This window comes from Capra hircus, chromosome 11 (genome assembly GCF_001704415.2).
Source record: "Capra hircus breed San Clemente chromosome 11, ASM170441v1, whole genome shotgun sequence".
NCBI classification, from domain to species: Eukaryota; Metazoa; Chordata; class Mammalia; order Artiodactyla; family Bovidae; genus Capra; species Capra hircus.
The window spans coordinates 103834285-103862102 of record NC_030818.1 but is presented as its reverse complement, the minus strand read 5'-3'; the positions used below and the strand labels follow the sequence as shown (position 1 = coordinate 103862102).

The following is a 27818-nucleotide window of genomic DNA, read 5'->3' as shown; positions in this document are numbered from 1 at the left end:
TCACAGCCCTAAGGGGACAAAACCACAAAGAAAAACAAATATCAGATTCCGTTCAGTAAGCTTGTTAATAAAAACATTGGTGAGGATACTTTTAAATGGGAAAAAGCACGTAAGTAATGAAGTGTATGTTATGAGGAAATAAAATTTGCACTGTAAAAGTCACATAGACATCACATTTTAACATGGAAAAACCCCTTTCATGTCTAATTTTAAGTGGAAATATCAGTATAAACTCATGTTCATTTTTCTCTCCCTTAAAAAAAAAAAAGTCTTTCCTAGATCTGGCCACTGAAAAAGCCCAGAACCGTTGCAAAGCCAGAAGCAACCAGCACCTCTAGGGTCCAGACTGTCGTCTCTAGAAGCACTTCCCCCAGCAAGAGAGCCAAGCATCCCAGGACTGCAGCAGGAAGAACTGGGAGCTCTTGTGCCTAAAAGCAGCATGCCTTGAAGGATTAGCGGGGTCCCGTTAAACTAACTTTGGGGCTTCCTGGTGCCTCAGTTGGTAAAGAATCTGCCTTCAATGCAGGAGACCCAGGTTTGCTTCCTGAGTGGGGAAGAACCCATGGAGAAGGAAACGGCAACCCACTCTAGCATTCTTGCCTAGAGAATTCCATGGACAGAGGAGCCTGGCAGGCTACAGTCCATGGGGTCGCAAAGAGTCGGACACGACTCAGCGGCTAAACTACCACCATCAGAATGACCCTGGAGCCAACGTGGGGGCCAAGCCCGTGGTCCCAGCGAGATCATCTAAACACCAGAAAGAATGATGACTGCGGTGGATTGAAACCCATCAAATGGGTGTAAATCAGTGAGAATAAGACGGCACTGTGAAAGCACAGCCCTCATGGGTGCCAACTTGTTCTGAAATTGAAAAATTTACAAGCTGAGCATCTATGCTTTTCCTCTGCAGACAGTCTTTTGATATTACCGGCTGCGTAATAGGGAAAATTCTGTAGAGAAGAGTCGGAGCTGATACACGCAGAACAAGTGACAGGATTCGAACCGTCTCTGTCTGCAACTCCTAATGAGACAACGGATCCTGGCAGGGATTCCCAGCCACTGCTGAAAGAATGAGGGGGCGCTGGCGGGGAGGCCTGGGCTGACGGCAGCTGAACGCCCGGGCTCATCCCAACATCACGATGAGAGGAACAACGGTCCTGGGGCCCTGAGGGTGGTGCGGAGGGAAGCCAATTTAGAGGGCAGAACCGTGGCAGAGGGACACGTGAAATGCCGCTGGAGGAACTGCGAGCCAGTTCTCATACATGGAAAATTCTGTGAGATAAATGACCCAGTTTCTTCTGTAAACAACCTGCAGGGAGCGGGAATGAAGGGGACAACAGTCAAAAGGGCCAAACACAGCTGGATCTGGATGTGAACAAGCCGACTGTGGGAAAGCATTTTGGAGATGAGCGGAGGCTTTTTAAAGGTCCTCACCTGTCAGATTCTGCACTGAAGTGTCTATAAATAAACGGATATGCTCTGGGATTTCCTTCAATGAACTCAGTTGCCCTGCCATGCTATTCGCTGGGGTTGAGGGGAATGGAGGGGATTGGGAGGTTGAGACAGGGTGTACTCAGCAAAGCCGCTTGTTAAACCTCGGTAACCTGGAATGGGCCACAGTGGGGATATTTACACGGCGTGCATGTTAAGCTGCTTCAGTCGTGTCCGACTCTTTGCCACCTGGTAGACTGTAGCCCGCCAGGCTTCTCTGTCCTTGGGGATTCTCCAGGCAAGATACTGATGTGGGTTGCCATGTCCTTCTCCAGAGCTTCTTCTCGACCCAGGAATTGAAGCCAGAATCTCCAGCAGAGTCTTTATCTACTGAGCTGCCAGGGAAGCCCTTAATTCCCCTGCCCTGGCAGTGCGGAGTCTTAGCCGCTGGGCCACCAGGGAAGTCCCTTAAGAGTTTTTTAATACCAACAGCCTAAATATAAAAAGGGAGTTGTTTTTCAGTTTTGAAAGATGAAAAGCTCTTGAAAATCAGCTGCAGACCGTTTGAATACACTTAGCACCACTGACCTGGACATTTAAAAACGGTGAAGATGGTGAGTTTTATGTGACTGGTAATTTAATATTTTAAAGGAAAGGGACTGTTTGTGTTATAAAATGGAATATGGTTCAAAATTATGTTGCAGAAGAAAATTTAACGATAAAGCAAAATAAGGATGAGCTGGTGAGGTGATAAAGGACGTTACAAAACCGTACGCTCAGCCCGACTGCACTGGGGTCGATTTTTAAACCCATGAGCTTGTCGCCTGGGCTTCCCAGGTGGCGCTAGTGGTAAAGAACCTGCCTCCCAATGCAGGAGATGTCAGCAACGCCAGTTCGATCCCTGGATTGGGAAGATGCCCTGGAGGAGGGCAGGGCAACCCACTCCAGTGTTCTTGCCTGGAGAACCCCATGGACAGAGGAGCCTGGCGGGCCAGAGCCCGTGGGGTCACAGAGAGCTGGACAGGATTGAAGCAACTGGGCACGCACGCACACGTGCACGAGCTATCCGCCCAAGCTGCAAGTGTGCTAGGCTGAGCGCTCACGCAGAGGCTCACGAAAACGTCGCAGCACCCCGAGAGCGAGGGTGTATGCTGCTGGCTTCCCCTCCTGCAGACGTGGGAAGTGCTGGCAGGGGCAGGCCACACACCTCCCCCCCCCCCCGGCCGCTGCGCCCCCGCCCCTGCCTCCTGCTGGCCCTGGGGTGTTTGTTTTCCCTTTTAGAGTGGTTGGTTAGCGTCCTCAGCTGGGACGGGCTCCTGTGATGAGCTGGCTGAAGGTGGTGGCGTGTGTTGCAGGCTGTTGATGGAGAAGGGGGCGAATGACAGCCGGGACGGTGGTCATCACCGGGGGCATCTTGGCGACTGTGATTCTGCTCTGCATTATTGCGGTTCTGTGCTACTGCCGGCTCCAGGTACTCGGGGGCGTGGCGGGGGGGAGGTCGGGAGGGGAGCCCAGAGCGGGGCCCTGAAGAGGGCGGAGGCCCCCACCAGGGCCAGGCCTCCAAGAAGGTGCAAGGCAGCCAGCCCTGCTCAGCCTCCGCGGGTGAGGGTTCAGCGGTAGCTTCCCAGGCCCCCTGCAAGGCGAGGCTTTAGAGGTTTGGAGAGGGTGAGGGCCTTAGCCAACATCACACAGCTACCAGGCAGGCGCAGCGGTGAGCCCTCGGGCCGTGCCTCCCTGACCTGCCCTCCCTCGACGGCCATCCTGGGCCCTGTGTCTTCATGAGAGGAGAAGCCATGTGTGCAGGGCGAGGCGGTGCAGCTCGGCCCTCTTGAGCTAGACTGAGGCTGGCTCTGCCGCCTGCAGGCTGCCTGGGCCTCAGCGTCCCCACCTGCAGACGGGAGTTGGTCCCTGCCCCTGCCACGTAGCTGCTGTGGGGCAAAATGCGTGAAAGTGAGTGAAAGTCACTCAGTTGTGTCCGACTCTTTGCGACCCCATGGAGTTCTCCAGGCCAGAATACTCGAGTGGACGGCCTTTCCCTTCTCCAGAGGATCGCCCCAACCCAGGTCTCCTGCATGGCAGGTGGATTCTTTAGCAGCTGAGCCACCAGAGAAGGGCTGAAATGAGAGAACCCCTCCTTTAGGGACGCCAGGAGTCCGGGGCGCCTCCCTGCCGTGGTCGAGGTGGGGACGTGGGTGTATGACTCGGGGGCGTCCGGGCGCCCTCCCGGGCCTGCGCGGGGCCGGGGTGGGTGGGGAGCCGGGGGTCACGGTGGCCTCTGCCCGTAGTACTACTGCTGTAAGAAGGACGAGTCGGAGGAGGACGAGGAGGAGCCGGACTTCGCCGTGCACTCGAGCCTGCCGCCGCTGCACTCCAACCGGAACCTGGTGCTGAGCAACGGGCCGGCGCTCTGCCCAGCCGCCGCCTTCAGCCAGAGGTCCCCACCAGCCCGCGCCCTCTGCCGCAGCTGCTCCCGCTCCGAGCCGCCCGCCTTCTTCCTGCAGGAGCCGGAGGACGAGGGCGTCAGCAACGGGGGGGAGCGCGTGGCCTACAGGAGCATCAGCCAGGAGGACGTGGGGCCGCCGCCCGGGGGCTTTGGGGGGCTGCAGGCGCTCAACCCCAACCGCCTGTCGGCCATGCGAGAGGCCTTCTCCCGCAGCCGCAGCGTCAGCACCGACGTCTGAGCATGCCCCCTGCCCCCAGCAGGGCCTGAGATCATGGTGGGAGGTCCCCGCCTGGCCCCGGGGCCCCAAACCCAGCGATCCTCGCGTGCCTGTCATCACAGGCGCTCCGGGGCTCCCTGCAAGGGTCAGACCCAGTGAAGGCTGGTGGGGCCACCCCGGGCAGCAGCCACTGGGGCCTGGGTCTGCAGGGAGGCAGGTGTGATGCGGGCGCGGGTGCGGCCTCCAGGTGCCCCAGCTGCAGAGTGAGGTGGGGCTCCAGGGCGCGGACGCCGGACTGCGGATGCCCGGGCTGCCGTCAGCAAGGGGCCGGGGGCCAGGGCCTCCGTCGCAGCCGCCTCTGCCGCTCGGCCTGGCCGCCCCCCTCCATCCCTGGGTCTCGGTCTACCCATGTGTCTAAGGATGAGGTGGTGGCCGCCAGGCTTGGGGTCTTGCAGCTTAAGCCTTGGGGGCCAAGTCTCCTGTCTCCCCCAACCCGCAGACAGCCCGGCTTCCAGTGCAGCTGAGATCCTGCTTGAGCCCACCTCTCCACCAATGCCCAGAGAAAAGGGGGGTTTCTCGGGAGGCGCAGCCCCAACTGGCTTTTTGGTGAAAATGGAGTAGGGAAGAGGCCCTGTGCCAACCCTCCTGCTTCAGAAGTAAAACATGCAGCCCACTCCTCAGCCCTGACGTGGTCGGGCAGAGAAAGCCACGAAGAGGCAGAAAGTCCCACTGACGCCCCATGGGACCTGGGACGCCCTCAGGTCCCCAGGGGGACAGGCCCACACCCTCCCACCTGGTGGGTCTCAGGAGGACCTGGGAGCAAGGCCTCAGGCTGCCCTTCCCTGCACCGGCCCCCAGGTGAGGACAGCTGAGCTCAGCCCCCATCAGGCCCCCTCAGGCCTAGCAGCTCCTCCCTCCACCCAGTGAGAAAGCTGCCCCAAGCCCAGGGGTACCTGCCGTGAGGGACACAGCCCCCCATTCAGAGGCCCTGTTTCCTCTGCAGCCTGGTCCCCGGAACCCCCCCTCCTCTCCTGGGCCCGCTCTCGCACGCTCTCTCTCTCTGCCTCTGGGCCCCGCCATGGAGTGCCCCCCAGCACCCCCATAGGGCAGCCCCCATCTGCCCAAGAAGATGGACCAAGCTCCCCAGCCAAGCGGCCTTCCCAGAAGACAAGCTCTGGGGCCAGCGGCTTCCCCCCGGTGTGGGCACATCTCTCGCTCTCTCTCGAAAGCGCTGCAGAGCTGTGATTCTGGACGTGAGCAGAGTTAGGAAGACTTACTATTTTGGGCATTCTCGATATTTCTTTCCCCTCTTCTTCCCTTTGCCTCCTGCCTCAGTTTGGACTCGCTAATGGATTCATGCCCAAGCTTCCCGTTCCTAGCAACCCCACGAGTCTCTGATGTATTGGCTGGGGGCCGGGGGTGGGGGTGGGGGGTGGGGGAAGGGTCCGGAGGTGGCGCTTCCCGTGGCTGTGCTGTCCGGCCTGTTTCCTTTTCTTGTCTCTGGCCTCTGCATAGATTCCTAGATCCGTCTGACAGCATCACCCCGCACACACCCGTCCAAGCTCTCCCTCAGCTCCGCCGTGGAGACCGGGGGAGCTGCCCGCTCCCCGACACAATCGAGAGCCAATAAAACTCCTCTCCGACACCTTGCGTGCTGTCTTTGGTCCGCCTGGGACTCCAGGCCGACCCAGACCCCTCTCCTGAGCTTCCTGGGAGGGGCCACGTCCAGCCCAACCCAGACAGAGTGGGCCTTCCCTTCCCATCCAGCCCCAGGGGGTCAAGGCTCTGCCCAGAGGGGCTGGTCCTGGTTGCAGCCGCATTGGGTTTTTTGACTTTCCTGGGGTGGTTGTATCAGTCTTCCAAGATTGGAAACCACCGGCCTAGAAACCCTGAGCTCCTGGAGAGTGGGTGGGGGGTGAGGTGCTGTGGCCCCTGGGGCGAGTGACTGGCCTCTGTGGGCCTCGGTCTCACCATCCACACAATGGGCGGCCATGACCCTGGATTCATGGGGCTCTTAGGAGGATTAGAGGCGGTGCTGGTGATGCTCTGGGCACAGAACCTGGCCCACAGGATGCACACACTAAGTGCTGGGGGGTGGGGAGTCATCGGGAGAGGAGGGGGGGCAAGGCGGGGAGTGACTGGGCATGATGGTGGGGTGTGTCAGGCAGCCCCACGCCCCTGGATTGCCGTGATCCCATCTGCGCTGGAACCGAGCCGCTGACCTTGAGGGAGCCCACCCCACAGGCCTCCACCCTCACGGCCACGCACCCAACTGTGACGCTGTGCTAAACACTGCGGCCCACCCTGCTCTGATCCCCTTTTGGGGACAGAAGGCTCTGCATCCCAGGGAAGCAGCCGGACAGCCGCTCACATCCCCGCTCCCTGTTCCTGACGGAGACCCTCCCCGTGGCATCTGCGCCCAGGGCCGGCTCGATGTCCCTCAGTCGGTGGATAGCCAGACCCTCCCTCCTCCACTGCAGCCAAACCAAGGTGCTTTCAGCATTGTAAACACCCACCCCTCTCCCTGGAGGCTTTAGAGTCACTCCGGAGGCTGGACCAGCTGAAACATCACCTCCTCTGGGAAGCCCGCCGGTGTCCCGGCACCTGCCAGTCGTCCAGATGAAGAGGCTCATCTAAGAGGCCCGCCAGCGGTAATGAAGACTGTTTCCTGAGCCCCCCACACGGGCCCGCACGGTGCCCCCCACCCTGCCTGCCTCGCCCCTTGTTTCCTTCCCATTGTACCCCGAGGGGGGAGCTTCCCTCTCCCTCGGGCCCCACAGACCCCAGGCTGGGGCCCCCGCAGCAGTCGGGAGGCACGAGATGCGCTCAGTCCTGACTCCAGCGCCTGAGTCCAAAGCCCCCTGAGCCACCTCCCTGCAGGCACCCACTCATTTGTCACCTTCTGTCTGCTTTCCCCAAATGGCATTCCTCCGGGAGACACTGCCGTCCACCCCAGCCCTACCCAGACCCGGTCCCAGCCCCAGACCCAGTCTCAGGCCAGACCCAGGCCCGGCCCCAGTCCCGGACCCGGTCCCGGCCCCAACCCCAGCCCGACCCCGACCCGGTCCCGGCCCCAGACCCAGCCTCAGACCCAGACCCGGCCCTGGCCCCAGCCCCGGACCTGGACCTGGTCCCGGCCCCAACCCCAGCCCGACCCCGACCAGTCCCAGCCCCAGACCCAGCCTCAGACCCAGACCCGGCCTTGGCCCCAGCCCCGGACCTGGACCCGGTCCCGGCCCCAACCCCAGCCCGACCCCGACCGGTCCCGGCCTCAGAGCCAGTCTCAGACCCAGACCCAGCCCTGGCCCCAGCCCCGGACCTGGACCTGGTCCCGGACCCGGTCCCGGCCTCAGAACCAGACCCGGCCCTGGTCCCAGACCCAGTCCTGGACCCGAGGCTGCATCAGACCTCCCCAGGACGGTGAGCCGGGAAGACACCCCCCCCCCTCCTTGCAGAGCCCCGGACAGCCCAGGATTGCAGAGCCCCGGACAGCCCAGGATGCCGCCATAAATACAACCACTTTATTAACATACAGAGATTACAGCACGGCCCGGGGGCCGTGAGAAAGACGCCCCTCCCCGGTGTAAAGTGCGGTGGGTCCTTCCGTGCCAGGAGCTTCGGATGGGGAGGCGAGCAATGCTAAATTGTGAGATTACGAGTGCCCCGCAGGGAGAGTCAGGGCCTGAGGCGCCCCCTGCGGCCCCTGCCTGTCCCCTGGGCCTGCAGCCCCGCAGGGAGACGGGGCGCTCCCAGGCCTCTGGAGGGGCAGGGAGCCATCCTTGCTGCTCTGTCCTGGGGTGAGGGGGGCCGGCGGGCGTGCCGGGGGTGGGGGACTCTCCTGCCCAGGAAGAGCAGGGGCTCAGTGTCACGTCTTCACAGCTGGGCGCCCTGCGGGAAGGGTGTCCGTGGAGGGGCTGCCGTGGCCCCAGGGACGCCGTGCTTGGCCTCTGAGGGGCAGCCACCGGGCCTAGGAGTGGGGCGGCCGGCAGGAGCGGCAGCAGGCCTTGCTGTAGTACCAGTGGCCGCAGAGGTTCACCTTGATGGCCAGGGCGCAGTTGGTGCCCGGCTGGTCCTGGCAGCTGTCATCTGGGGAAGGGACCGCAGTGCATCAGGGGGCGGTGGGGCGGTGGGGGGGAAGACGCGGCAGGACCCCCGCCCCGCCCCGTCTACCTCCTTTCCTGGAGCTCTCCCTCGTACCCCTCGCCAGTGACGTCAGGACCCCACCGGTGATGTGAAGTGCTCACAGGGAAGGTGGATACCCAGGGACAGGATTTGGAGGAGGCCCTGACCTCACCCCAGAGGTCTGAACATCCCCAGGAGGCCCACCGCTCCCTCCACTCAGTGGGTCCAAAATAGGGCTCATCACTGGGCCCTGGTGCCCCCCCAGAGCCTAGGACATGCCTGCATCTTCCAGGTGCCCTAGCCAGAGAGCCTGCTTCAGGCCCTTGCCACCCTGCCCCTGTGTGGCCAGCTCGAAGGTGCTCTGGATGAGTTTGCCCAGGCCCTGGCCCCCTGCCCCACCGCCACCTTCCCATCTTCTGAAGCCAGATGCTCTTTGCAAAAGGGTGGGTCTCGGCCTGGCTCCTGGGGGGCCCAGGCTCCAGTCAGATCTCACTGCCGCCCTTCCCACCCACAGCTCCCAGCTGGACTTGGCCCCTCCCGGAGAGAGACTTCGCTGCCCGCCCTGCCTTGGTCTCTGGAGCCAAGAGGTGCTCCGGGGCGAGTGCCTGCGCGTCGGGCCCCGCCGTAGCCTCGGCGTCAGCCTCCTCACCTGGGGGCTCCGTGGGGCAAGGCTGCAGATCGCAGGCCTGTCTGCCAACAGGCTTCACCAGCGGGTCGCAGCCCCGGACGATGTCGGTGCCCTGGTAGCACTTCACGTCGCGCATCCGCACGCCCACCCCGCACGTCTTGGTGCACTGAGCGGGGAGAGACGGGGTGACCATGGCCCCCCGGCAGTGCAGGGGGCCCAGCCAGGGGAGACGTGGGACTCCCCTCCTCTCGCCAGGTTGCTGAGTCTCCGTGGACGCGGGACACACGGACGCTCAGGGGCTCGGCAACCAGGAGATGCTGCTGCCACCACCACCACCACCGCCGCGTACTACTCAGCTTCCCAGTGAGGGCGTGGACCCCCCGTCTCTCCCCCCAGGCAGGTCCTTTGGTTCCAGCTCTCCAGCGTCCTATGCTACGGGAGGCTCAGGACACAGGGGGCCACAGCCCTGGGAGAGGCTGCCTTCCCGCTCCAGTTAAGAGCTGGGGGCCAGTCAGCTGCATCTTCCAGAGCCAGCACCCCCACCGCGGCTCCCCGTCCAGATGTTCCCCTCGGAAAACCCTGCCGAGCTGCCCAGAACGCCAGGGCCATCTGCTGACCCCAGTTACCCTGCTGTCCTCCCGCTGAGATCCTAAAGGCGGTGGCTCCCTCTGGCTCCCCCTGCTGTGGGTGACCCCATATCACCCAGGCTCCGCTGGGACCTGCGCCCTTGGTCTGCAGAGGTTGGGGGGCGGGGTTCCGGTCCTGACCACCCCCCTCCGCCGCCCACCAGTTCTATTTGTAGAGACACAAGGAGGGCTTCCAGCCCGATGCCCGCGCCCAGCCTGAGGGAGTCAGCCCAGCCTGGGGGACCGAGCCAGACAACAGTCAGCCTTTGAGGGGGATGCCCCAGGGCGCCTGCAGCCATCCCCCATCCCCCAGAGAGGACGCAACATCTGGCCTTTCCTGGCGCCCACTCCTCCACCCTTGGTGGACAGCTCAGAAGACGCACTCTTACTAAGCCCCCGACCCAGGCAGAGGCGGCCATAGAGGGAAAAGACGCCACCCCAGCCAGGGACAACGACACAGAGGGCCTCCTGCCCATGGTCTGGCCACCCCTTGCCCACCCACCATCATCAGGGTGATGGGTGCCCTCCCCCCAGGCCCAGGCTCCTGGGCGAAGACCCGTCTGCGCCTCCCCATCTGGCCCCCCCATCCTCGGAAGCTGTGCATCCCCAGGTGGAGGGGGGCCTCGGGGTGGGGGCCGGTGATGCAGCCCAGGAGAGAGGGGGGTGCGTGGGAACCAGTAAAAACTGCCACCAAGACGCGCCCCTGGGCTGTAGCGTGGAGAGGCCATGCTCCAGGGCACCCTCCAACCAGAGCTGGAAGAAGGAGCCCACAGGCCAGAGTCAGGCCGGCGGCCGCCACTGCTCCTGGCCCCGGCCTGCCCGGGGCGCACCGTCCTCCCGTCCCCTCTGCCTCTCTGATTCTGTGTCCCTGCCTTAACTCTGACTCTCCCCACCCTCCTGGTGCCCACCGGGATCTGTCTGCCCCACGGTGGGTGTCAGGCACACGGGCTTTCAAGCACGTGACTGAAAGGCTTCTAAAGGCAAGGCCAGAAGTGACCTGGGCCAAAGAAAGGGCCCCGGACGAGGGCGGCAGGGATCCCAGGGGTGAGATCCAGGAGGACTTCTTGGAGGAGGCAGCCCTCGTGCTCACCAACGTGGAAGCGCTGACAGTCTCTCCAGGGAGGGAAAGTCCTGATGGAGGCTGAGCCGGGGGACGTGAGGGGCACTCAGGGTGGGAGAGGAGGTCCTTCGGGAGGACCAGAGATCAGGCCTGGCCTCAGGAGGGCCAGTGGAGCGCTCACCTCCGACCAGGGGCTGGTGTACCACTTGAAGCAGGGCCTCTCGAAGCAAGTGCTCTCCTCGGGGGGCTTCTTGGCCAGGCCACACTCAGGGCCGCTGCGTGTCTGCGGCTTCCCGTTGGCCAGCTCCATGCACAGGACCAGCCTCTTCTTCACGCCTCTGCCACAGGTGGTATTGCACTGGGGTGGAAGGGCGGACAGGTTAGGGGTCAGGGGCCAGAGGTCAGGAAGACCAGAACACGGGGCCCCCAGCCATGCCCGTGAAAACGGCTCGGTCAACAGCAAGTGAGTAACAGCCAAGATCAATGGCACACTGGCTGGGAACCTGCTGGTCGATAACCACGTGGCCCCAACAGATTTGATCAGAAACAGTTTAACAAAATGGTCAGTGGCCATTTGCCTGGTGATGAATTAGCTGATAGCAATCTGCCTGAGCCAAGCGGTTGAAAGCCATGAGGTTTGGAACCATGCGGCTGGAAACGGCAAGCTGGTGACCTTGACGGGTCACCAGAGGTTGCGAGAACAAGCGGGCACACGGGGCCCGCGGCCCAAGAACCCCCCACCCTGGGCTTCCGCCTCAGGAGCACGGAGTTGTGGGAAACAGGCCGGCCCCGCATGCCTCACCGAACATTCGCTGCTTAGATCTGGGAAGTTTTAAGCGGTTTTCTTACCTTCTTTGTTTTTTTTTTCTATTTCAAGTTAATGTTCACTGGATCGTGGCATCATAATTTCCAATTAATTCCTCATTTGGCCAACCTGTCATTCTGGCCACCTGGCTCTCAGCCAGTTAAAGCCTCTCCCAGACGGTGGGGCCCTGCTCTCTGGGCGGGGGGCACTCACCCGCTCCCAGTCCTGGGCCAGCCAGTGGGCAGGGCAGTTCTTGTCCCCACAGGGGTGGATGGCCAGGGGCTTGGTCTCCATCTGGCACTGAGACTCGGGCACGACCCGTCCGTCGCTGGTCTTACAGTACACGTGTCTGATCATGCGGCCTTGCCCACAGCTGCCGCTGCACTGCAGGGGCACAGCCGGGGTCAGAGGCAGAGCCCCTCCCAGGGCCCCCGACCTCCTTCCCCAGAGAGAAGAGCTGGGGGGGGGGGGGGAAGGGTTGCCATGGTAACTGTGTTTTAAATACCATATTCTGTTCTAATTACAGAAAGATGGCAAGCTTGACTAAAAACACACCTAAAACCCCAGAAGAGTCCCCTGCGCACCCAGCACTCAGAGGGGAGCCCAGTAGGCATCTGAGCATCTCACCCAAGTGGGAGAAGAGAGAGGCAGGCAGGGAGCTTAGAACGAGGGCACGGCAATGGGACCGCTCGTGTTGGTTCAAGGCTCTGATCCCCCGTAATCACACGGGTCAGCCCCCTGAGCACCCGGCCCTCACCGGCCCCCAGTCGGAGACGGTCCACTGGCGGTCGCAAGGGGGCCCCGTGCAGTCCTTCTCCCCCACAGGCCTGGTGCTGGGGTCGCACAGCTTCTCGTCCTCCGAGCAGCGGATGTCCCGGGTCACCACGCTTCGCTCCCCACACTTGGCCGTGCACTGTGGGGAGACGGCGGAAGGGTGGGCTCGTGGCTGCCCTAGCTGCAAGCAGACCCTGGCCCGGCTCCCACTCGGCTCGCTTGGCCCCCACCCAGCCCACAGCCCACAGCCCCCAGCCAGCCCAGAGCCCCCACCCGACCGGGCGCCCACCTGGCCCACTCAGCCCGCGTGCACCTCGGACCACTTGGACATCGCCCACTGCAGCCCGGCCCCCACCGGCCCACAGCGCCCACCTGGCCCGCTCGGCACCCACCTCAGACCACTGGGACATCTCCCACTGCGGCCCGCAGGCCGGGCCCCGGCAGGTCTTGCGCTCCTCGGGCCGCACGGCCTCGGCGGCCTCGCAGAGGTCGCTATAGACGGAGCTGTCGAAGCCGGGCGAGAGCATCTTCCAGCAGCGCACGACACGGAACTGGAAGCCCTCGCCGCAGGTGCGCGAGCACTCGCTCCAGCTGCTGGTCTCCCACCTGCCTCGGGAGGGCGTGGCCGTCAGCGACCCCCACCCGCTCCCTCCAGCCAGAGCGCCTTCTGCTCCTGCCAGCTCCACCTTGGGGTCCTGCCTCAGTGTCCTGAGGCGCCCAGCCCCACTGAAGGGAAGAGGGGACCCCCATGACTGCACACCCAGCTTCTCGGAAAGGAGCAGACACATATGGAGAAGAGACCCCAGGACGGAGCAGAGGCTCCAGGACGGAGCAGAGGCCCTAGGACGGAGCAGAGGCCCCAGGACGGAGCAGAGACCCCAGGATGGACAAGAGACCCCAGGACGGAGCAGAGACCCCAGGATAGAGCAGAGACCCCAGGACGGACAAGAGACCCCAGGACAGAGAAGGGACCCCAGGATGGAGCAGAGACTCCAGGATGGAGCAGAGACCCCAGGACGGAGCAGAGACCCCAGGACGGAGCAGAGACCCCAGGACGGAGCAGAGGCCCCAGGATGGAGCAGAGACCCCAGGACGAACAAGAGACCCCAGGACGGAGCAGAGACCCCAGGACGGAGCAGAGGCCCCAGGATGGAGCAGAGACCCCAGGACAAACAAGACACCCCAGGATGGAGCAGAGACTCCAGGATGGAGCAGAGACCCCAGGACGGGCAAGAGACCCCAGGATGGACAAGAGACCCCAGAACCAAGCAGCGACCCCAGGACAGAGCAGAGACTCCAGGATGGAGCAGGGACCCCGGGACAAAGCAGAGACCCCAGGATGGAGCAGAGACCCCAGGATGGAGCAGAGACCCCAGGACGGAGCAGAGGCCCCAGGATGGAGCAGAGACTCCGAGACGCAGCAGAGACCCCAGGATGGAGCAGAGACCCCATGACGGAGCAGAGACCCCACGACGGAGCAGAGATCCCGGGACAAAGCGGAGACCCCAGGATGGAGCAGTCCCCTGGACACAGCCTGGCAGAGCCCCAGCTCACCCGCCCCCAGCACACACCCTGCCCGGGGCCTGGGGGCAGGTACCTGGGCTGGCACTCCCTGCCTGCGCAGAACTCCTGGACGGGCTCGGGCCGGGTCAGGGCGTCGCAATAGCTGTCGTCCACCTCGATGCCGTCGTAGCGGACACACATGGCGTAGGTGGACAGGACCCCTGGGTTCAGGACAAGGGAAGGGCGCCTGAGCCCACTGTGAGCTCCGGGAGGCTGGCAAGCGGGCCCTGGGGCCATGGGCAAGTCACCCGGCCTCTCAGCACTTCCTGGTTTCAGTCCAGAACAGCGACAGTTAAGCTGACCGGACTGTGGGCGGGTCCCAGCAAGGCCGGATCTGTGCATCTGAGCTCCCTCCCTGCCTGGGCCCAAGCGCCTCAGCTCCTCTCTGCACAGCCTACCCTGCCCAGGCCGGGCACTCAGTGCTGCCTCACAAACCCTGAGCTGAAACGAGGAGGTGATGTGCTGGCTGCTTCGGGCGTGTCCAGCTCTGCGACCCCATGGACGGTAGCCCGCCAGGCTCCTCTGCCCATGGGATTCTCCAGGCAAGAACACTTGGGAGTGGGTAACCAGTCCCTTCTCCAGGGGATCTTCCTGATCCAAGGATTGAACACAGGGCTTTAGTATTGCAGGCAGATTCTTTACCATCTGAGCCACATGGGAAGCCAAGAAGTCACAGTCACCGGGCTTTTGGTAGACTCAGAACGGCCCTCACAGAGGCGCAGAGGCAAACACGGCCAGTTGCCGCGCATCTTCACTCACTCAGTGACTATTGTGGGTGGGCACATGGAGGGAAGGATGAGTGGATGGGCAGGTTGGTGGTGGACGGATGGATGGGTGGATGGACGGGTAAGCTGGTGGGTGGGTGGGGAAGTATATCTGGATGACGGACGGATGGATGGGTAGGTTGATGAGTGGATGGATGGATGGGTGGATGGATGGGCAGGTTGGTGGATAGGTGGGGAAGTATGGATTGGAGGTGGGTGCGTGGATGCATAATGTAACCTTTCCAGCCCTTCCTCAGATGTCACATTCGACCTTCAGGTCCTCCGTGCCCTCCCATAGCATGCCCTAGTCCTTATCGAGCTCCCTCTCAACTTTCTTTTATCATTTTTGTGATTAAATATCTGCTACTCTATAAATCTCGGGCTCCCCAATAGCTCAGTTGGTAAAGAATCCGGCTGCAATGCGGGAGACCCCTGTTCAGTTCCTGGGTTGGGAGGATCCCCTGGAGGAGGGAAAGGCTACCCACGCCAGTATTCTGGCCTGGAGAATTCCATGGACTAAGTCCATGGGGTCGCCAAGAGTCAGACACAGCTGAGCGACTTTCACTTCACTTCACTCTATAAATCCCATGGGGGGACAGTATGTAAAGGGCCAGCCCTCAACTAAAATTATTCATTCCTTGGCCACCACCTCCACCCTCTGCTTCTCTGCTCTTCCTGCCCTGCGCCCCCATGCCAGGCACCAGGCCGACACGGGCCGAACCTGCCCCACAGTGCGGGGTTCCCTCCCTGCCGCAGAGCCAGGGTGACTCGGGGGAGTGTGAGCACGGGTGGGGTCAGGGGCTGGGGTTGTCATTATTACCGGAGCATGTGTGCCGAGGGGAGCCTTGCCGGATGACCTCCCCTGGGGGTTGCCCTGCCCCGTAAACCAAGAGCGCCCGCCGACTCGCGCTCCCTGCCCAGGGGCGCGTGTCTGAGAGCCGGCAGCTCCTGCCTCTCCAAGCCCCAGCCTTGGATGGAATGAAAACAGCCTGGGAGGCGGCCCACACGGGGGTTTTTTTCTTTTTTCCGTGAGGGATGAGCCAGGTTGCAATCGCGGCTTCCCCTCTGCCAGCGCCGGGCTGTGTCGTCTTTAGCCGTCGCTGAGCAGGGGGCTGGCTTCCTGGCCAGGCCTGCTCAGAATGTTCCAGAGACGCCAGTTCTGGGGCCCAGCGAGGTCCCAGCAGCCCCTCAGCAACTGTCTGCTTGTTCTCGCCTCGTCATCAGGGAAACAGCAGGTCCTGATTGGGAGGGACGGGGCTGCTGGTCCCAGCACTGTCGCCGTCTAGGGGTGATGTGAGGGCGGTCAGACTCTCCAGGCCTCCTCTTGCCACTCACCCTCTCCCGGGAACCCCTCACATGGGACGGGAGGCACAGCTCAACTCTTCTGGACACCCACCTCACGGCATCAGTCCTGAGTGCGGGGCTTCTCAAACCTTCTTACCAAGGCCTTCCTCTAAAGGAAAGAAGCAGGAAGCCCCAGTGCCGGACTGGGTGGGCCTCTTCTGCCTGCAAGGCCGGGGGTCTCAGAGCCTGTCCACTCCACTCCCCTCGCTCTGGGCCAGGGGGTTGTCGAGAATCATCGGGAATCATCCCGTGTGACTCAAGCGAAGGGTCCAAACCGACCCACCTGCCTTTCTCCCGCTCTCAAGAGCATCTTTAAGGAGAAGAAAGAATGCTTGCTGCTATGGCCGGGGCTCAGGACACACGAGACTTGCTGATCACCAGTGACGTTTGCACAGGCCCCAGAGGCCACAGAAGGTTTCTAAACCACCACCCTCCCCCCAGCCCCCCAGAGCTGGTCTGGGGTCAGCGCCCCAACAAGTGGGATTTCAAAAGGAGCCCACCACAGGATGTGCAAAGGTGAGCTGTCCTGCAGGGACCCCAGCTCACCACTTCTGTGGAGTGCCGCCTAGACCCCACTTGGTGCCTCCGCAGCGACGGGGAACCCACTCTGAGTCGGGGCCGCTCACTCCAGTCCCAGACGGGCTCGTCTGAAGGAGAGCGCATCCTTTCAGCAGAGCCAGAACCTGTCTTCCTCACTTCCTTTCTCCTTGCATCCTGCTTTGCACCTCAGGCCGCCCAGGGCTGGCCAGCCCATCCCTTGCCCAGCACTCTGTGGGCGTCGAGACACGGTACGGTTACCTCCCTGGGGACCACTGCCCAGGGCCAGCCAGGCTCAGCCGCTCGCCACCGAGGCGGCTTCGTCCAGGAGGGATCTCAAGCCTTGTCACTTCCCGGGCAGGGACGTGTCCAAGGGGAACAGCAGACGCTCCCCACCACGTGTGCTGCGGCCTCCTCGGCACACGTGGAGTCCAACAGATAACGTCGGGGCTCCAGATTCAGAATGGGACCCTGCCCTTCGGGAGCAGGCTCTCAAAGAGGGCTCCTCCAACACCCCCGCCCCGACACTCAGCCCCGACTTCACTCCCCAGACCAGCGCTGTGGCCACTCCAGGCCCCGCTGGTGGCACGCAGCAGCAGCAGCAGTCCTGCTGATGGCGCCCCGCTGTCAAGCTTTGACCCCGATTGCTTCTTTCCCCTTTCCCGTCTACCCCTATAACCACGTTTGGATAGATGGACATCCCACTTACAGATAGAGAGGAGAGACTCAGAAATTAAGAGCATGGGATGTGGACGACCAGATAGTTCATCCAAGAGCTCACCACACCCCCACAAAGCCCTCCTCGAACCCTCCAGAATATCAGGGGGCAATCTCAGCCTGTCATCTGCCCTGCTCAGGGGAGGAAGGACGGCGTAGTGGGAACAGGCCTGACTTCCCACCCAAGACAGAGAGCCGGTGGCCCCCCCCAGCGCCCCACAGAGCCACCTCCCCAGCTTCTTCCTCAGCCACATCTCCTGAGATGCTGCACCCCCAGACCCCCAGCTGCCCAGGACCCGGCCAGCTGCTTGCTTCTTCTGCCACACTGGCCAGGGGCTCCCAGAGCTCTGGCCAGCTGCGGTGGGAGGGCAGGGGCAGGGGCAGGGACCTTGCACGTTTTGGGCAGCAGCAAGCCCAGTCCTGCCCAAACACCAAGTCCCAGGTATGGACAAGGCAGCACCCGGCGTCTCCCTGCGTTTGCCGCAGGCGGGCACCTGGGTCTGACGTCCAGCCTTACAGGGAGGGGACCATGGCTGGCGGCAGGGGGGTCCCAGCCTCTGGGCTGCAAGCCAGCGTCTTGGTGCAGCGGTGGCCGGCCAGGCGAGCAGACAGACATCGGCTCAAGCCCTGGCCTGACACCTACTGACCCCATGTGTCTGTCCAGGCAACCCCAGGGCCTCGGATACCCCTGCTGTTTCCTCCCCAGATGAGGCCCTGGAATCTGGAGTCTCCTCTGTCCCAGTCCACACTGGTCTACCTTCCCCTTCTCCTCACCACCTGAGCTTTCCTAACCAAGAGGAGGCTTTTCCTAACAGTGTACTAAATGCAGAAAGATGGACGAGGGAGCCTGGGGGTTGCTGACTGACCTCCACCCGGCTGGACCCTTACGTGGTCCAGCATGAGGACACCCAGACTGCCACCGCGTCCCACCGCATCCCGTGGGCCAGGAAACCGCTAGACGAGCTCACAGGGCAGGTCAGGGCTACAAGCATGCGGACGGGCCCCGAGGCCCAGACTTGCGCCCGCCGTGGCGGTGGGCTCAGCGGGCGCCCTCCGGCCCGTCTCGGGTACCTGTGGTGCAGGTGGAGCTGCAGGGCTCGTGTGACGAGAGCTTCCACCGGTACATGTCCGCGGGGCTCACGCCTTGCTTGCGGGACTTGGACCTGGTCCTGAAAGCAGGTGAAGCAGAGAAGGGGCTGAGTTCCGTGGAAGCACACGTTCTCATCACTGGGGCGGGGGGTGCAGTTGTGTGTACCTGTCCTGAGCCCCTCCTCCGGGCAGAAGGGCAGAGTCTTGCTGCCCTTCCGGGGGCCCCAGTGCCCACTGTCTAGAAGGAGCGTCCCTGGGGTGGCAGGGCTAGGAGGCAGGGGGAGCTGGCATTTTCCATCTCAACAGCTGGCTGAGCACACGGCCCTGCAGCTGTCGGGGCCCTTTCGGGGGCTCTGGGGGGGTGGGTGAAGAACTTGGGGCTCCCCGCCGTCATAGTTGCCCCTTCCATACCCACAGGCCTCTCACCGTCCCCCCCACCCCACAGGAGCATGCTGATAACTCCTCCCTCATCCCTGGGAAGGGACCTCAGAGGCACCCGGTGTGCGTAGAAGGCACCAGAATCCTCTCCTGCAGACTTCCCCATCTGGGATTCTGACTGAATGGGGGCCCCCTGGCCACCGGGCCTCCAGGGATCAAAACAGACCAGCCCTGGGGGCAGACGGGGGAGGGCCGCGGACCCTGCAGACGCCTCTGCCCAGGTCTGCGAGGGCTGCTGAGCAAGGGAACGCCGGGCTGGGTCCCCGCCAGGAATGGGCTGGGATTCTTGGCCAGAACTCAGGCGGCCCGGCCAACTATTGTTAGGACTGTTTGCTTCTTTGAACCAGTCGGTGTGCTAGGCCCAACCTCGGGATCCAATGTGCCGGCTCGTTGTGGACCCGGCAGGAGCCGAGGGAGGTGGCGGAGACATCTCCCTGAGCCCAGCATCTGCCCTGAGAGGCAGCCGCCCCCGGAGCCAGCCAGGGGGCGTGGGGCGATGGGCCTATCGCCCAGCCCTGCTTCGCTTCCCATCCAGAGGGGCTGACGGAAGACCACCTGAAGCCGAGACCCTTGCACGGGCACACCCACAGGTCCTTTCTTGGGACCTTCTGTCAGCCCGGAGGTCAGGCTTCAAGGAGGGTTTGCAGGGCACGCATTCTTAAAGGCTTTCCGGGGACTTCCACGGTGGTCCAGCAGTTACACTTCGCCTTCCAATGCAGAGGTTAAGGGTTTGATCCCTGGTCGGGGAGCTAAGATTCCACGTGCTTCATGGCCAAAATACCAAAAATCCATTAAAAACAGAACCAATGTTGTAACAAATTCAGTAAACACTTTTAAAAAATGGTCCAGAGCAACAACAGCAACAACACTAACAAGCAAAAATAAATAAATAAAAACCTTTAAAACTAAACAAATAAATAGAAGGCTTTCCAGTCAATTCTGTGACAGAGACCTCAGTTTGGATTCGACTGGGAGTTTACTGTTTGCCTTCCGACTTCTGGAATTTCACAGGAACGGCTCTTACACTGCACTTGTGGCCTTGAAGGCACGTCCTGCTCTGAGAACCAGGAAATAATCTACCCACAGACGGACATGAAGTCATGAATTCACTGATGTGGTTCCATGAGCCCAGGAAGGAGGCAAGGCGACGGCGTGGAAAGCCTATGGCGCTCCGTCGCTGGGTCACGGCCGCCGAGACTCCTCGCCGGGTGGCCTCACCCTCCCCCAGTCCGAGCCTGCCCTGGCCTTGTCACACGTATGGGGGAAATCAGAAGGCCCTCCCCTATTCTCCTGAAAAGTGAGGGGGCCCTTTCAGATGGGCCCCCCACCCATCCAAGACCAGGCATCTCTGAACAAAGGAAGGAGAGCCGGATGCCCCACACAGCACAGTGACCCCCGCCCTCCTGTCAACAGCTTCCAAATCTCCCCAAGAACAAACAAGGACCAAGGGCTTCAGCCCCGGCCCCGCCACCCTACCCGTGGAGGAGCCGTGCCATCTTTATCTAATTACACACTCCTGGGCCAGCAGGCAGCGTGACTCATGGTGGAGAGACAGCAAGCCGTTCAAAATAACCCTCTGGGTTTTCAGCACCAAAGGTCTTTCTGGTGGGGCTGCCTGCCCCAGCTCGCACCAGCGAAGCGCGGGGGGGGGGGGGGCCTCCTGCTCAAAACACATCTTTGCACAGCAATGCAATGCCTAAAACGCTCTGCTCTTTGGGGAGAAGAGCACCCGGGAAATCTCTGGACCAATAGCCCTTCACCGCCTCCGTCTGGAGGGAAGCTAGTGCCCGCTGATTGCCAGGCTGGGTCGGGCATCGCGCAGGGATGCGCCAAGTCCTTCATCTGGAACTTTCCCTGGATGGCCTAGATGGTTCCTAAGAGACTCGGAAAGAGCTTTGCTTCCCCGCCCCCACCAGGCTGCGAGAGAGACCCCGGGTCTGCGTCCCAGCCCTGGCATCTGGAGTCAGGCCTCCCCTGGTTGTTCGAGGCGGTTCCGAGAAGGTGAAAATAACCTTGCTCTCTGGACCACGCCTGGATTGTGCCCTCCCTGAGCAGACGCGACTTCCTGTGTTTGGACAACTCGCCGCGACAGGGCTATTTTGGCCTGGCGGTTTCCCCCGCCTCCTCAGCCCTTTATCTCCAAAGACCATCTTTGGTCTCCATCAACGGTGCCCTTTGAAGCCGCTGGCGGGCAGCGGCCCCATCTCACCCTGTCGGGGCTTTCTGAGCCCTGATGGTCATTGTATTGGTTCCTGCGTCCCAGACATTCCCCTAAGGGCCCAGGGGTGGGGGCGGGAACCCACGGGACCAGAGGGGAGAGACTCTTTAAAATGTGACTTAAGGACCCGAGGGCTGCTACCGTGACCCGGCCTGGGGATCCTGGGATGCCTGAGCTGATGGCCCTGACGAGCCCCACGACAAGCCCCTCACTCAGGGACAGGGCACTGAGGATCACCGCACACATGTGTGTAGGAGGACCGAGCTAGGATGGTGACCCGGACCTCCACTGCACTTTCCGGGCCTCTAGCCGCATTAAACAGCAGCCTGTATGCCATCTCCGTAAACCCATTCAGGCAGGGACCAGCCATCGGAGAGCTGGCCAACCTCACACCCATGCTCCCAGGAGGGCCCGTCCCCCAGCCCTGGAGGCTGAGTGCATTCGTGACCCTTCCTCTTTCCTGGTTCCTGGCTAGGTGCCCTGGATAGAATTCAGTCCTCTGGACACCCCTGAGGCTGAGAAGAGCCCCCCAGGCTCACAGAATAACTAACTGGCCCCAGGTTACACAGGCAAGTGCAACTGATTCTGAATCCCGCTCTCAGACTCAGAGCCTGTCCCCCTCCAGCCGCTGGGTCCCACACATCCCTGAGGCCCACTCTGCGAGCTTCTGGACCCATGTCGGGCCAGCAGATGGCCTCCACGGGCCCTGGGAGAGGAAGCACAGCCTCAGGGACTCCGGACCTCCCACTCTGTCCACATTTGCAAAGTCTCCCCTCAGAAAGGCCAGGATGTGCCGGGGAGTCTCACGGGGCCCCAGAAAAAAACACCTTGAGAATGGGGCCAGAGGGGCACCTCCTGTGGGCTCGGGGGCCCAGCGCCCCTGCTCCTGTCCTCTGGGGATGAGTCGCCTCCAACTGTGCCACCTTGAGTGTGAACCCCAAATATTCCACCAAACTCAGTTCCCTAAGGATGCCCACCTCTGCACCCCCAGCCCTGGCTAGGGTCCCACTGGCTTCGTATCTAAAGCCAAGGGGTTTAGGCGGATCCACAGAAAACAGGGCGGAACAAAACCCGGTGGTCTTGTTCCGCCTCCAGGCCCCGCCCGCACTGGGGTCTGCTGGCCTCCTCCATCTGTTTAAACAGCCTCGCTGCCCTGCGAGCCTCTGGACGACAGGGGCCTGGTCACCAGGACTGTCCTCTTGTAGGGACAGTGATGGCAGCAGGCCTGAAGCCACCCTGCTCCCAGCTGGCCCCAACCCCAGAGGCTCCTGGCCTCAGACTCCTCCAGGGCCAGCTGTGGCCATCCTGTGACCGTCCAGGCATCCCCGGCAATGGCCATCCAGGCGTCCCCAGCAATGGCCATCCAGGCGTCCCCAGCTGTGACCATCCAGGCATCCCCAGCAATGGCCATCCAGGCGTCCCCAGCTGTGGCCGTCCAGGGGTCCCCAGCTGTGGCCGTCCAGGCGTCCCCAGCTGTGACCATCCAGGCATCCCCAGCAATGGCCATCCAGGCGTCCCCAGCTGTGGCCGTCCAGAGGTCCCCAGCTGTGGCCGTCCAGGCGTCCCCAGCTGTGGCCGTCCAGAGGTCCCCAGCTGTGGCCGTCCAGGCGTCCCCAGCTGTGGCCGTCCAGGCGTCCCCAGCTGTGGCCGTCCAGGGGTCCCCAGCTGTGGCCGTCCAGGCGTCCCCAGCTGTGACCGTCCAGGCTTCCCCAGCTGTGACTTTTCGGGTGTCTGCAGTGTATCCTCACCACTGGACCCTCCCACATCCCAAACCCAGAAGCAGCTCCAGCCAACACAGCAGAAGGCCTTGCTCCCAGTGCCTGACCCTGGGGTCTGGCCCCTGGCTGGGGGCCCCACTGGACCAAGCCCGGGTCTGCTCCTCAGCCAGCAGGGAAGGCTGTCCTGAACCACTCTACCTTCAGGGAACGTCCACCTCGTGTGTGATGGCCATGTGTGCAATGACCATCCAGACGAGGAACCACAGGACCCCAAGCCTCCAGGCTCTGAGCCCCAAAGGTGTCACTCACCTACCTCTCTGAGCCCTACCAGTCCCTAAAGACAGGGGGCTGGGACGATAGCCCACCTCTGTACAGGCGATGCTCAGCCCCATGTGCATGGAACTGTCTGCCTCCCCACTTCCCAGCCCCACTGCAGAGCAGTAACTTCAACCCATGGTACTAACTTGTGGGAAAGACGCTAAAACCCAGGCCTCTGGCTCCCCGAGGGGCCAGGCAGAGGCGGCCCCTTCCCCCATACCTCTGCCCAGGCCCCCCTACCTTAACCAGCCCTGGCCAGACAGGGCTGGGGAGGCCGCCTACCTGGCCTTCTGTGTCCGGTTCCCAGCCAAGGCGGGGAAGCTGGCGCTGGCGTTGGGGAAGGGGGCCTCGGAGGAGGTGTTGGCCAGCCTGTCACTGCTCAGCTCCAGGTAGGACCCGTTGAGCAGGTAAGCCCCGGCCCCCTCGCTTTCCTCGTAGTCCAGATAGAGGCTCTCGGCCGGGGAGCCCCTCGGGGCGCCCTGGGAGAAGATGCTGTTGACGGTCTCATTGAGGGGGAGCTCCCTGGAGTCGGAGCCTGCGCCCAGCAGCTGATCGGAGATGGCGTTGGCCGAGAGCAGCTCCTGGGAGGTGAAACGGGTGTCGGCCTCTCGGTCGTCTGGGTCTCCCACCAGAGCCGTCCAGGTGGCATTACCGTCTGCAGGGGAGATGAGTGCTCAACCTCCCGTGACTCCTCGTGTGGGGCAAGCGTTGCCCTGGTGGTGGGGGAGGGGGTCATGGGTAGTACAGACCTTGGGGGGGGCGGGCAGGGCTGCCGCAAAGACCCAATCCAGGAAGCACCCAGAGGCAGGTTTCCACCCAGTAAGAGGACGCAGATCGTCCTGCAAAGGCCCGCAAGCCAATCCAGACAAGCTCTCGTTGGGGAACCTGCCTGAGCTCAGCAGGGGCGTCAAATAGGGCCTCCCCAAATGCATGCCTGCCCCGCAGCCACAGAATGTGAGCTTCTGTGGAAATGAGGTCTCCACAGACTACACAGCTCCAGAGCAGATTGCTAGAGGCTTAGAGTGGGTTCTGACTGCAAAGCCCCGTCCTTGGGAGAGCACAGGGAGACACACGGACACAGAGGGGAAGCCAGCTGAAGAGTCTGTGGGCTTCTGTGGCTTTACGGCCCCAGCTTGCGGTCGGCTGCCACCGCAGCCCCAGGGGACTAACAGCCTCTGAAGTGTTTTCTACCTGAGGACTCCGAGGGTCTCGGAAACGTGCCCCTAAATTAACAAGTGCATTCTTCTCAAGCTTGATCCACCCTCCGCCCTCGGCAGGAGTGAAGGTCATGTCCAGCCCCCTGCACCCTCAGGAGCACAGCCCAGCTGCCAGCCTGGGGCTCAGGGACCCCTGTCCATCCCCCATATCTCCCCCTGTGCCTCCTGCCACTTCCCCTGGAAAGCGCCCCATGCAGGTCCCCTGCCTGCCCCAAGCCCTCCCCGGCTCGCCCCTAATTCACTCCTGGGCCCTCATTTCAGGGGTCCCCCCCGCCAAGGGCTCGAGGTCCTCCCTGTACCCCTCAGCTGCCCATCACTCCCTTCCAGAGCTCTCGCCACACCTTGCTGCATTGTCTTTCTGTCTGTCTGTCTCCACCGAGTGGTCAAGAGCACGGGCTATAGGGTCAGACCCTCTGGGATTTGCCCCCAGCAGATGGGGACAGCGTGACTTGGGCAAGACCCCTCCCTAGGACTCAGTGCCCCCTTCCGTCAAGTGGAGATAGCCTTACCCACCTCGAAGAAGGTGTGTGGAGGGGACACAGCTGCCCCGCAGCCCGCACGTGACCGGCGCCGCCGCCACCCTCTTCTGCGGGCTACAGGCTCTGAAGACCCTCCGCCCGAGGGCCCTCTCCCTAGGAGCACCCCCCGCCCCGCCCCTCCTCCTGGTTACCTCGGAAGCCCTTGCCCCTGGGGGGCCCCTCGCAGGCCCTGCCGCTGGCCTGCGCGCACACCTCGTTGGTCTCCTGGCCTCTGCTCAGACCCAGCTCGATCCCCGGGCCCCGGCGGCCAAACAGGCGGTTGTCCAGGCCCAGCCGCTCCGAGGAGGCCTGGCCGAAGAGGGAGGCGTTGTGCTGCAGGAAGCCCGCCAGCCCGGCCCCGTCCAGCTCCTGGCTCTCGGCGCTGTCGGAGGTGGGATCCGAGAAGCTGTAGTAGATGGGCTGGAGGCGGTGGGCGTGCGGCGGCTGCAGCAGCGTGTACTCGAAGGTGATGGAGGGGCTCTTGCCATTCTGATTCCACACCTAGGGGGGCAGGAGAAGAAGTGGGACCCTGGCCCCTCCCCACCCCAGCCCCTTCCCCATCAGCCTGGAGCGGCTGCTCAGGCCGCCGAGCACGAGCCCCTTGAGGACAGGAGACTCTGGTCCCAGAGCCGCAGGAGGGTTCCCTGCCACACACAGGCCCACAGCTGAGTCCTTCCCGGGGACTCCTCCTTGCCTGGAGGAAGCTGCCTCACCCGCCCAAGGCTATACTTAGCGCCACGGGCAGCCTGTGTCCAAAGACCCGTGAACACAGCCCGGGACCAGCAGACAAAGCCCAGACACGAGAAGTCAAGGGCGCTCGGGCAGCAGAGAGTGTTTGAAAGGTGATGAAGCCAGTGAAAACCCAGCCTGCGTTTCACCGTCACCACGTGCCGGCAGTCCTAAGCAGTAAGACTGGACTGTCCCCACCACCTCCCCCCTGGCCGTGCGGGAAGGGCCAAGGCCCAGGCCCCTGAGGGCCCCCCAGCATCACAGCTGGTGGGGGATGTGCTGAGGCTTCTGTTGAGACCGAATCATCGCCAGCGTCTCCCTGGCCTATCCAGCTCCCGTCCCCACCCCACACCCCCCAAGGGCTCTCCTGGTCTAAGTCAGCTGGTGTCAGAAGCCCCAGGAAGTGGGCTCTCAAATAGGAGTTTAGTGTGGGGTTCCCTGTCAGCAGGGGTGAGTCCCTGGCGGTGCACAGACCCCTGAGATACCCCCCCCCATGGCGGGCTGGGGAGGATACCCCACGCATGGCGGGCTTCGGTGCCATGTCTCAAGCGTCAGGAGCTGGCTGGAGAAAAGATAAGGGTCTATGGAGTAAGACAGTGGAAGGCTGGGTGGCGTCACCACCTGACCTGCAACCCAAGGCCGAGCCAGAGGGCCTCCTCGGTGTCGCACAGAGATGCACACGTCCCCCGGCAGGACGAGAAAGTGTCCCGGAGGCCAGAGAACCAGGCTGGCTCCTCCACCTCACCAAGAGCCCGACCTGGGGAAGACTTGGAGCCTGGGGACCTGAGTGAATCTGCTTGAAAATTTTGAAATCTCAGATTCCCCTGAATCTCGGGGCCTGGAAAGTGGTCATTCCACCCCGTGACAGCCAGCCCCCGGCCCTCGCCGGAAGACGGCACAGAGGTCTCTGCCTTTAAAACCCCGCCAGCCTCCCTCAGGGCCATGCCCGCCTCCTCCCTGGACCACCCAGCTGGGGGCTCGTGCTCAGACCCCTTTTCACCTGCTCAGGGCAGCCATGGGGCTGCTCAGGGGAGAAGGGGCAATCCGTGACAGGCCTTTGGGACCAGCCGCGGGGGGCAGCAGAAGCTGAGTCTGCATGAGGCCTTAGGAGGAGTCTCAGGAGGAGGAGTCTCCCAGGGGAGCCCTCGTTCAGGATGAGGGAGGAGCCACATAGGCAAGAAAACCCCAGGAGGAGGGAGGCCAACACTGACGGAGCGATCCACACTGGGACCATCACAGCAGACGGCAGAAGAGTGAGCGCCGGGCAACCATTTTCTGTAGGGTCGCCTGGAGGACACACCGTCCACCGCGGTGAAAGGAAGTGTGATGGCGAGGAGCCACCAGCGCCACTCAGAGGGACACCAGAGGGCTGGTGTTGGGGGTCCTCGTGGGCCAGGGCTGGTGGCAAGAGGTGCTGTTACATCCGCTCTCCAGGACAGTCACAAGGGGGCTCAAGTACCATGATGAGCCGGAAGGTTGACACCGTAGCCAAGGACACATGTGGATACAGCTGATAGAACAAAGAAACGCCCTGGGGACAGATGCGTGGGCCCAGAAAGGCGCTTCTCCATCCATCCAACCAGAAGAAATCGAGGGTGGATACGCACGAGGCAGAGGCAGCTGCCACATGAAAGCACCCGTCCCTGCTCTATTTCCTGGACCACTTTTTAGACCCAGAATCCACTAAAGGATGGAACAGCCAAGTCCCCAGGAAGAAGGCTCCCCCAGTTCTTCCCCACAAAAATTCGTAGCTATTTATGTGGTGAACTGCTCAGTGGAGAAACAGGTAGACACCGTGGGACCTGGGTCCACGTGGTCCTCATTGACCAGGGACCCAAAGCATCATTATTACCTCCTGTTACTGTGAGAACACGTGGGCGACAGGTAATGGCCCCAAGATGACCCTGGTCTGATCCAGAGTCCGTCCGCTGTATCCAAGGCTCACTCAGCCCCCAGATGCATAATTGGGAGCTGGCAGAACTCTCATGTTGGCTCCCTGACCTGGGAGGGAGTAGCTATACCATAGTTGGGAAGCCTGTGAACCTGAGTCCCAACCTCCTCCAAGAGGGTAAATCAGAAACCACATTGCATCCTTGGGGAAAACAGAGAGATCGGTGCTGCTCAAAGACCTCAAGGATGCGTGGGTGCTGACCCCATCATAGCCCCCAGTTAATTCAACAGTGTGACCCCAACAGAAGCAAGACAGAGCCGGGAGGGTGACGGAGGACAGCCCAGCAATAGCCTCAGCTGCAGCTCTGGGGCCAACATGGCACCGCTTCTAGAGCAGATTAATGTGCCCTCTAGCTGACCGTGTGGCCCGTCCGCCTGGCACGTTCTCGCCTGCCCCTTCGGGAAGGAGGAGCAGAAGAGAGCTGTTCCACGTGTTGGTGGCTCTGCCCCAGGGCCACCCTGACTCACCCACTCCCTGTCACGACACAGGACAAAGGGGTCTGAACCATCCCACTCTACGTGACCTTCGTCCTCTAGACTAACGACATCCTGCTTATCAGATGAGCGGGAAGGGGTGCTGGAGGCCTCGGTA

At 62.4% G+C, this 27818-nt stretch overlaps 2 protein-coding genes across 4 annotated transcripts in view; one reads left to right on the top strand and one right to left on the bottom strand.

Annotated features, from left to right (window-relative positions):
• FAM163B (family with sequence similarity 163 member B) overlaps positions 1–5736 on the top strand; it is a 30061-nt gene extending 24325 nt beyond the window's left edge. The window contains exons 2-3 of the mRNA XM_018056161.1: positions 2787–2902; positions 3717–5736. Coding sequence (XP_017911650.1) covers positions 2810–2902; positions 3717–4112 — 489 coding nt within the window. The 5' untranslated portion in view covers positions 2787–2809 and the 3' untranslated portion in view covers positions 4113–5736. The remainder of the gene's footprint in view (positions 1–2786; positions 2903–3716) is intronic.
• Positions 7591–27818, bottom strand: part of ADAMTSL2 (ADAMTS like 2) — a 35780-nt gene continuing 15552 nt past the window's right edge. For all 3 annotated transcript variants that reach the window (XM_018056157.1, XM_018056159.1, XM_018056160.1), the window contains 10 exons: positions 24700–25048; positions 23095–23467; positions 18103–18200; positions 13704–13830; positions 12499–12712; positions 12090–12245; positions 11546–11716; positions 10709–10885; positions 8863–9007; positions 7591–8177 (listed from right to left, as the gene is read on the bottom strand). In XM_018056157.1, coding sequence (XP_017911646.1) covers positions 8059–8177; positions 8863–9007; positions 10709–10885; positions 11546–11716; positions 12090–12245; positions 12499–12712; positions 13704–13830; positions 18103–18200; positions 23095–23467; positions 24700–25048 — 1929 coding nt within the window. In that variant the 3' untranslated portion in view covers positions 7591–8058. The remainder of the gene's footprint in view (positions 8178–8862; positions 9008–10708; positions 10886–11545; positions 11717–12089; positions 12246–12498; positions 12713–13703; positions 13831–18102; positions 18201–23094; positions 23468–24699; positions 25049–27818) is intronic.